At 43.8% G+C, this 9,511-nt stretch overlaps 1 protein-coding gene across 2 annotated transcripts in view; it reads left to right on the plus strand.

Moving 5' to 3' along the window:
- ZDHHC15 (zinc finger DHHC-type palmitoyltransferase 15) overlaps positions 1 to 8,701 on the plus strand; it is a 97,757-nt gene extending 89,056 nt beyond the window's left edge. For both annotated transcript variants that reach the window (XM_061445769.1, XM_061445768.1), the window contains exons 4-12: positions 868 to 988; positions 1,817 to 1,886; positions 2,498 to 2,530; positions 3,601 to 3,721; positions 4,512 to 4,644; positions 5,159 to 5,285; positions 6,200 to 6,309; positions 7,049 to 7,131; positions 8,243 to 8,701. In XM_061445769.1, the coding sequence (XP_061301753.1) occupies positions 868 to 988; positions 1,817 to 1,886; positions 2,498 to 2,530; positions 3,601 to 3,721; positions 4,512 to 4,644; positions 5,159 to 5,285; positions 6,200 to 6,309; positions 7,049 to 7,092 (759 nt within the window). In that variant the 3' untranslated portion in view covers positions 7,093 to 7,131; positions 8,243 to 8,701. The remainder of the gene's footprint in view (positions 1 to 867; positions 989 to 1,816; positions 1,887 to 2,497; positions 2,531 to 3,600; positions 3,722 to 4,511; positions 4,645 to 5,158; positions 5,286 to 6,199; positions 6,310 to 7,048; positions 7,132 to 8,242) is intronic.
- Positions 8,702 to 9,511: the final 810 nt, after the last annotated feature.

A 9,511-nucleotide genomic window follows, 5' to 3' on the forward strand; every position in this document is an offset into this window, starting at 1 on the left:
CAGGAGCTGGTAGGAGTTTTCACATTGAGAATAACAGGATTGATGATGATTTAACTTACATATTTATAGTCATTGATCTCTAAGCATTTACCAAGTTGCAAGCCAAATCCTGAGCACCTTCCCTCAGCTGGCCTTACTGCAGCTCCTGAGTAAGGACCTTCAGTTCGGTTGTCACTCTTCATGGTGTTCAGAGTGTTTAATGATTAATAGTGTAGTGAAGGGTTTGCTGTTGTTTTCTAACACAGGTGGCTTATTTTGGGACAAGAGTATGAGTTAGTGGTTTGAGCACAGGCAGACGTTTGTTTCAGTTCTTTTTCTACTGACTAGTTACTTTTTCATGTTGAGATTGGTGGATTTTTTTGCATTTAGTTTTACCTCCCTCTGAAATGCTGATAGAACACTGTGTTGGAGCAGTGGAGCTGGTGTTTGTGTGGCACTCCAGATGTACTTGCCTGTAATCACATCTTAATTACAAGAATGTAAATTTAGACAAAACAAGTAATCCCAGTTTTAGAAATACAGAATTATGGCTGGAGACAGGTGCTTGCTCACAAGGGAGGTGCCTGAAGTGACCTTGTCATGGTTAGCAGTGTTCTTCATGAGAAATAGTAATCTAAGGCAGCGGTAGTAGCACTTCTAGTATGTTGTTTGGTGATGCTTAATTTCCCTTTCCTGTTTCTTACTGATGCATCACATCGTATTCTGGCTGTCCAGCACTTAACTGTCTCTTCATCTTCTTGAAAACCTTTTCACATTAGATTAACCTCTTTAGGAGGAGTGGGAGGGAAAATGTTGCCAAATCCACCTGTGTTTGAAACCCTCTCTCTGCTGCCCATGGGTAACTGCTCCTCTCATTCCTCCTTCCAGTACCACATGTCCTACGCTGACCAAGAGCGTTACGAAAATGAAGAAAGGCCGGAGGTGCAGAGGCAGATTCTGGCTGAAATCGCGAGGAAGCTGCCGGTGTACACGAGGACGGGGAGCGGAGGTGAGCGGAGCAGCGGCTCTGTTCTCTGATCACGCAGGCTGCAGCGGCCTGCGCTGGCACTTCACATGACACTGCTGACATACAGGGTGTTCCTGACACCGCTGCATGTGCTGCGTAACTCTTGGGTAACTAATTGTAAAGCCTTTTCTCTCAGGTTTTATGTTTGGGAAAACAAAAAGCCCTGAATGCTTCCGTTCATGCGCAGTGGAGCACCAAGTGCTGCCTTGGAGAAGCAATGTGTTCTCCTTGGTATTTACCATTCAAACGCCTACGTGTGTTGTCTGCCTTTAGTAATACAGTGACTAAATTGGCAGTTGTTTTTCCTTGCAGTGGAGTCCAGGTAAGGGCTGCAGGACAGAATTCTGTGGGCAGATTTCTGGGTCCTGTTGGGTGATTAAATGCACACTCTGCTCCTTTCAAAGCTTAACAGAAACCCGTGTTCATATTGGAGGTGCTGCCCTATTCGTTTCTGTTGCCAAGCCAAAGAATTTTGAAGTAAAGAACTGCTGTACAGGCAATTATCCAAATGGAATGTAGTGAAGTCTTGGTACATGTAGAAGCCAGAGAGAAGTGTACAGTTCTGCTTTATCACTTTGAACCTGTTGTATGCTTTGCAGTGAGGATTGTTCTTCACATTTGCAGGCCTCCAGAAGAATTATGAGCTTTGCTTCTCTGATTGCAACCTGGCAGCACAAATCAGCTGCAAATGCGCTGATCTTTTGAAATGATAGAGGAAAGAATATGAATGGTTAGGAAATGAGGGGAATATTAACTAATGTGGGAAAAGAACAGCTCTGTTACTCGGTATTAATACGTTTCTAATTTCAGGTATTCGGTTCTGTGATCGGTGCCAGCTGATAAAGCCTGATCGTTGTCACCACTGTACTGTTTGTGCCATGTGAGTTACTGGGTGGTTTGTCACTGAAGTGAATAGTCAGCACTAAGTTATGTGAATGGGCTGGGCCTCTACACATACAAGTGCCCTTGTACCTCTGGGCCAGCTGCAGTCTGCAGAGCAGTGACAGTGTGTGACAGCACTAGCAATGACATTTCTGTCTGTGGCCCTGAAGTGTTTGCGGTTTCCACACCTTGCGAGTGCATCAGTGTTAAATTGCTAGAAAGCAATGCCAGTAAAAGAAAATCCACTGATTAACCCGGGCAGGTTAAAATAAAGTATGATCTGACTTTTTTTAATATATATATTTAATTTGGTTTAATATTCCAGACCTTTACCTGTGGTGTTTTCTGAAGATTATAGGGCTTACACAGCAGAAATCATTTTCATGTTGTATTATCTTGCAGAGTACCAAGGACATTGGTTGATCTTGAGAAAGTAATAAATATTCCATCTTAAAATGATACCTACCTTAAAAAATGCCCAGAGACTGCATCACCCTGAGTTTGTGTCATGTAGGAATCTCAAGAACCTGAGGCTTTCACAGTTGATCTGCAGTTGGCACTGAAGTACCACACAAAAACCTTCAATTTTTCTTTTTTATCCCTTTGCAGATGTGTGCTAAAAATGGATCATCACTGCCCATGGTATGTCCTGGATACTGGCTTGTCGTTTGCTGAAAAGAGAGGCTGTTTTAATGTATTTCTTCCAGAAAATAGTGTCTTTGTGCCCCTTTCACTTCAGACCATGCACCTCTTGATGCTGGGAAAGTTAGAAAATAGCTGCACTCTGAAATAGCCTGAAAGTGTTTGATATTCTGAAAGCCAAATCATTCATGGTTGTTCCATGTGTGAACAAACACTGCTATGTTGACAGAATTTAAAACCCACCTGCTAATCCACTCTTTCACTGTTATTCCCATTTTAAAGGGACTTCAGTATAGCTTTTGACTTTGGGTCTGTAATGGTTTCAGCATGCAGTTGGTGGCTGCTTTCAGCAGTACCGTTTGCCACCTGCACCCATGCGTGTTCAGAGACAGCGTGTGTAGAACGGTGCACAGGTCAATGAAGCTTTATACTTTGGAGAATCCCTGCTGCTAGATTTCTTAAACCTCTCCCTTTCTTTGGGGAGGAAGATTTCAGAAATCAGAAGCAACACAAACCAGTCCCCCCACAACCTCCCTGAGCATCCTCAATTGCAGAGGGGCTTTCAAATCCAGGTTTTGAGACAAACACCTGCTATTACTTCCTGCATTCCCTTGTTGGCCTGGGGAGTTATCCTATGCGTGGAGAAGCATAAATCAAACGTGGGGTTGGTTGCTCTGTGCGTGAGCAAATCAGCAGTGGGGAATCTGACTGCTGAGATTTGCAAATGAATGAAGTAACAGAGAAACCCCCAGATCTGATTAACCTTGCAGACAAGAAACAGCCGTGAGTAACTGGAGCTGCCTCTGTGACAGATTTACCGGTGGCACCAACTTCAGAACAATTCCAAAACACAAACTGTGCTTTTTCCTTGGCACAGCAAGAAGTCTGCAAGTGGGAAGCAGAGACTTCGGTTCTGTTGCACACTGACCACTAAGGGGAGCTCTTCAGTGATGAGATTGTGTTGCGTGAATAAGAGGCTTTGATAACCAACCCCCCCAAATTGTAGTCCTCATTGTGTTACAAGTGTGTGCTGTACATATCCTGATTGCAACTTTGCTTTTGTTCTCTAGGGTGAATAACTGCATTGGATTTTCTAACTACAAATTCTTTCTACTCTTCTTAGCCTACTCTTTGTTGTATTGCTTGTATATTGCTGCCACAGTCTTCAAGTATTTCATTAAGTACTGGACAGTAAGTCACAAACTTCGGTTACTTTTTTGTATTCTGTGCATCTTGTGGGGTTTAGTCGTTCTTGCTACCTTTTTGGTGTCAGTTTGTGGAGGTTATTTATTCTCTAAGGCATTTTCCAGGGCCCTTTTTTGAGTTTAACTCCCATTGTATGTGTGAAATGCACAAAGTGAAAAGCAAATAGACTTCAGGAGTTTCAGGTTTTAGAGTTAGCTCTAGCCAGGAAGTTGACATCCTTTTCCTCTACTTGCATTTGCATGGATGGATCTCTGAGTCTTTGGTATCCAAGCAAAACATCCTGGCACTGATCTGTGCATATTCCCTGAATAATATCAAAACACCTTGTTCATTTCCTAATCCCTGTATGACTCCTTTCTCAATTTAAAAGTCGACTGAAATGAAGCACACTTCTCATTCAGTTATCCGTTATTGTTCGTACACAAGCAGTGTCAACAGACAGCCCCAGTAAGAGTGTGGCCTTTGGGCTGTAGTTTTTTGTGTCCTCTCTGCTGCTAACTCTGTGTGACTGTGCTGAAGTAACTTTGCTGTGCATTAGCTTATTAATACTCTGTTGCTTTACTGGGTAGTCACTCAAAAACCGCACTGCTTTGGCTACAGGAGGGGAAATGAGCCAGATCATTTCTTTGTCTCTTGTGGCTTTCCTCTGTAAGGTGTGACATTTGTGCATGCAAGGTTGAGAACTCCACACAGGACTTTTAGAGGATCTCTTTCTCTCTAGGAACTAAGACTCCAGCTTTTATTTGTTCCTGTCACTTGTTGTTTTTCTTTCCAGGGTGAGCTGACTAATGGACGTTCCAAATTTCACGTCCTTTTCCTTCTCTTTGTGGCGGTCATGTTCTTCGTAAGCCTTATGTTTCTGTTTGGCTACCACTGCTGGCTCGTTAGTAGAAACAGATCCACTCTAGGTAAGGCTCTTGGGTCTTACTTTCTGAAGTCAGACACACCAAAAGTCCCATTGGTTTTGAGGGGAGGAAGATTTGAGATCTTGGCAGAATGCTACAGAAATTTGTCACTTCAAGTGAGGTGGTTCATAGGTGGTGTGATAAAGGCTTCCTTAGGGAAATGACAGCCTTCAGTGTAAAGTGTAATTATAACAAGGTTATGCATTTGTACAACTGCGTTCGCTGTGAGGTGACTGGAGCTCATTTTTACCTCTGCTCCCTGGATTAAACACACTGTGGGTCGGTTTGGCTGTTCCATGTGGCTCAGTTGCAAGACCAAACTCGTCCCTTCAGTGTGAAAGTCTTCGTAGACTTGCAAAATGAAGAAGGGTTATTGTCAAACTTTGTATCTTCGTCGTGCTAGTTCATAACCTGTTAGACCATGTTGTCTGTACATGGCTACGGCATGCACAATCCTGTTTCACAGTGTTTGCCACTGAGTTTTGTTGTTTTCACTGATAACTGTGTCTGTGTGCAGAGGCTTTCTCAGCTCCTGTGTTTCAAAACGGCCCAGATAAAAATGGGTTCAATCTTGGCTTCGTAAAGAACCTTCAGCAAGTGTTTGGAGAAGAAAAGAAGCTCTGGTTGATACCGATTGCCTCTAGGTAAGTAATGATCAAGCTAATACCGAGTTCTAAATGTTCACTGCTGCCTGTTTTCCACTTTTAAGTGTAGTTAAGGGGAAAGGATCAGCACAAAATCCTTTCTGTTCATGAGAGGCAGTGCTCAAGTACTTTCAGAAGCACGTTACAGTGTGCGTAGTCATGACAGGAGGAACACTTAAAGCATCAGAGGAAAAACGCCCTTCACTTTGTTCAGAGTTCCTCTGTCTGTGCTGCAGGGTGTTAGGGAATGCAGTGGGCACACATCAAGCTCCAACAGCTGGGGTTGAACTTTGTTACTTGTTATTGTGCATTTGAACATGCTCTCGGACTCTTGTTTGATACTCGGATACACGTTTCTATTTGGCAGAGTGTACAGTTTAAGTCAGAGGGAAGTGGCTCTTTTGTCGTTCAGTAACATCTAACTAAGATTGGGGCCACTTTCTGTTGGGTGTCATTCAAACGCAGAGTGCAGTTTCTGCCCTCAAGAGTCTATGGTATAAATCGGTAAGATTTATAACTTAGAATTTATACCTTAAATTGCTCCTTCCACATAAATGCTTTCCTTAGTTCCCCCCTCACTACTTTTTTCCCTGTATTTTTTTTCCCTGTATCCGAATGACTGGATCAAGTTGGGCACATTTAAGTTCTGCTGAAACTTAATTCCAGGCTATTGGTTTGAACTTCTATTCTCCAGAGAGCCTGAAGGAATTGAGGGCCACAACTCCTCACCAGTAAACCTTGGTATCTGAGCTGCCACAAAATAGAAACCCAGCACTAGTCAAAACTTCATTTTAAGTAAACATGGGAAATAGAGGTGACAGAAAACACTGACTGAGATAAGATGTGTAGACACTGTCATCCCTCAGAGCCCCTGGCTGCTTTTCACAGTGTCTTCCTCTGCCTTTTGCATGCAGCCAGGGCGATGGGCATTTTTTCCCCATGAGAGCTTTGTGTGAAGCTCAGAATCCTCTCCTAGCAAATGAAGAGCAGTGGGAAGATGATGGAATGGATGAAGAGCCTCATGGTAAGCTACCAGTGAAGGGAGTTGGTTATATCTCGACCTGCAGTGACAAATGCATGCATTACAAGAGCTAATCAAAAACTTGTGCTGGCTTAATCAGCTCTAACTTGACCAAGAAACACTGACTAGAAATGACCCCTCCTTCCTTCCGTAGAAGAATTACTGTGCTGTGAGCAATTCCAGGTGAACCAGCATGTTTGTACATTAGGTTTGATTAGCTTCTGAAATGTAAAACACACCTTTTATGCCGTGGGGCATATGTCCTGTTAGTAAAAACCTTTCTATGTATATCCATTCACTGATGATTTTTGTTAGGTGGAGCCAAGCTTAGTTCAATGACTCTTTACTGTTACATCTCTCTGTGCTTTTACCGTTTCATGTAAGGAGCAAAATATTGTGGGGAGGTTTTTGTTCCATTTGTTAGCCAGAGACTGGAAACATTTGCTTCCACATTCATGGTAATTTGGATATTTTTCAGATTTATTAATGCTCATCCTATTTAAGGTCTGAAATGTTCCATTAAAACAGAAGGATCTTGTCTTTGTGGCTTTAAAGCTTGGTATGAATAGGTGAAGCCAGTAATGGAGTAATCTCAGTTTACCAACTGCTCTTCAGGTATCTCTGACGAACAGTTGTCTTTATTTGGAATAATGCTTAAAAACACACTCCCACACTTGGTGGAAAATATGTTCTCAGTGAGGAAACAGATTTACTTACCTCTACTTTGATTTCTGTCCTATAGATTCTTGTGAAGCTTCCTCCCTTGCCATAGAAAGGGAGACATAGCAGTCTGAACATGCAGCGGTACAAAGCTTGTCCAGGAAGGTCAGTATTCCTTTCTTCATCACCTTTAAACAGCCGCTCTGCAGGGAATGGGCAGGTGATGCTGGGCAGGGTTTGACTCTTAACTGCAGCATACCAGACAATGCACTGGCAGAGCCCCTGTGAGCATGCTGAAGGCTGCTCACCCCAGTATGGTGTTGCTGCACCAGTATTTCTGCTTGTCCCAGAAATACGTTGTCTAAGAGAACCTGAAAGAAAACAGTGTCTCTCCTGGAGGCCTGTGCTGGCTGTTGACACAGTGAACACAAGAGCCAGCAGCTCTGTTTGCAGGGGAGGATGCAAGCCTGGCAGCTGCTCTGGTAAACATGGCAGGAGCGACTCTTGCCACTTGGAAATCTGTTCATGAATTCTGTTCATGAAGAGTGTGGGAAGTTGCAGATACAGTCCTGAAAGAAACCGAAGCTGTGAACAGCCAACAGTTAGGAAGAAATGGCAGTAACTTGTAATGCTACTCTTATAATTAATGTATTTATTTATTCACTGAGGAGAAGCTTTGGTACAGGAACAGATGACACGGTTTGGGAAAGATGCTCTACCAGAGTGTTCACTGCTCTGTAATCGGTCCTGGCTTTCCTAACAGCGGGGTGATGCCCTGCACACATGCTGGGCAGTGAGCCACAGGCTGTGTCCACCTCACTCTCCAGGAAATGTTTTCCTGGTGCAGTGTGACTGGAAGTTTCAGTCCCAGTGGAGGTTCAGGGAGTTTCCTCTGCTGCTCTGCTCGCAGGAGATGGAACAGTCAGGGAATCTTCCCCTCTCCTTCCTGGGGCTGTTGAATAACTGCACTGTGTGGCAGTGTGCTGTACTCCACTGCCCAGCCCGGCACACCAATTGGGCAACCCCACATTTTTCCTAATGGGCTTCTTGCATATTGTAGATGTGATTCCATTTTCTTCCACTGGGAGAAAAAAAACAAAGTATTTTTAATGTAGGTAGTGGGGATTGAACGGTGCCATTCTGTGGAGGGACTGAAACCCCAGCAGTTTCCCTGTCATTCCACATGGCATGGAAATGTCCCAGTATAGATGAGACATCTTCCAGTGCCCATCGGGTCAGCGCTTACAGCTGCACATTTTCTGTATGTATGTTCCAGCTTCCCTCTCAGGAGTCAGCATCTCTTCTCTTGGCCGGGACTTCAGTTCTGAGGGGCAGAAAACAAGTGAATCTTCAGGATGAGAAAACATCATGGAGCATCATCCGATTGGAATCTGCATTCCAGAGTGCTTCTCCAGGAATCCTGCCATCCAGATGTCTCAAGGCTTTCTAAGTTTTAAGTTACGGAGTGAACAGAACACTTTTATAGAGTGATTGTGGCCGATCAGCTTTGGCCTGCTCTTTATTTTATAAATACTCTATATTTTTTATTCACAATAGGTGTACAAATACTGACGTGAGCGCAGTTCAAAGGCCTTTCCGTTTTGCAGACATCAGGGACTCGAGTTCTTGAGGTTCTTTGAAGCCATAATATTCTTGGGGATGGTGTTTATCGTGAGACTGATTCTCCAGCCTGCTCTGACAAGTGGCATTTTCTGACACGTTTAAAGTTCTGAGTCAGTTCAGCTCCGTGAGAGACAGACCCACTGAAACTTGGCACTAAATTGACAGTTGGATCTAAGGGTGTTGAAAGACAAAGTGCTGAACATGCATTATACATGTGCAGCTGTGCATGAAAATAGAGCACATTGCCAGGATCGAGATTCAAGAATACTGTGGCCATAGGAGGGTGTAATTGTCTTGGAGTTAGAGTTCTAGCGTCCTTTGCGCCCAGTCCTACTTGCAGGCACCTAAAATGCAAAAGGGAACTGTGGACAGTAGAGTTGGTGTTAATTCCTAGGGCTGCAATACCAGCTCATCCCTGGACCAGTGTCTGATGGACATTTGTGTGTTTATGGAGTCAGGGGAAGGTGTAAATTCTAAACGTGTGAGTTAGAAATGCACTGAGAGCTTCGCCCCAGCAGCAGAGTCTGGAGTTTACGCCTCACGAGGGTGGTTTTAGTCCCGTACTGCCAAAGAGCCAATGGTTACATTGAATGTTTTCCAACTTCTCCCTACGTCCATGGGCTGGTTGGTGGTTTGAAGGGGTTTTAACACTGAGGTTGTTGGGTTTTTTCCTCCTTTGGCTCCATTTGCAGTCAGGGATGTACCATTGGGTTTAGTCTGTGGACTGGAACTGAAGATTTGCTGCAGGATTACCCACGTTTCTCTACACCTGAGGTTTTTTTATTTGCATGACTCAGAGCTGGCAGCTCCATCACTCCTGTGAATTAGGTGCATGCTTAAAGTATCAGTAGACTGCCTTTAGGATCATTTGTTCCCATTTTCTATCTAGGTTTTGTGTTTATCAGCTCATTGTGTTGACAGT

Source organism: Pezoporus flaviventris, unplaced genomic scaffold (genome assembly GCF_033815535.1).
Source record: "Pezoporus flaviventris isolate CSIRO_AGI_PZ_B2104156 unplaced genomic scaffold, CSIRO_AGI_Pfla_v1 ptg000005l, whole genome shotgun sequence".
Lineage (NCBI taxonomy): Eukaryota > Metazoa > Chordata > Aves > Psittaciformes > Psittacidae > Pezoporus > Pezoporus flaviventris.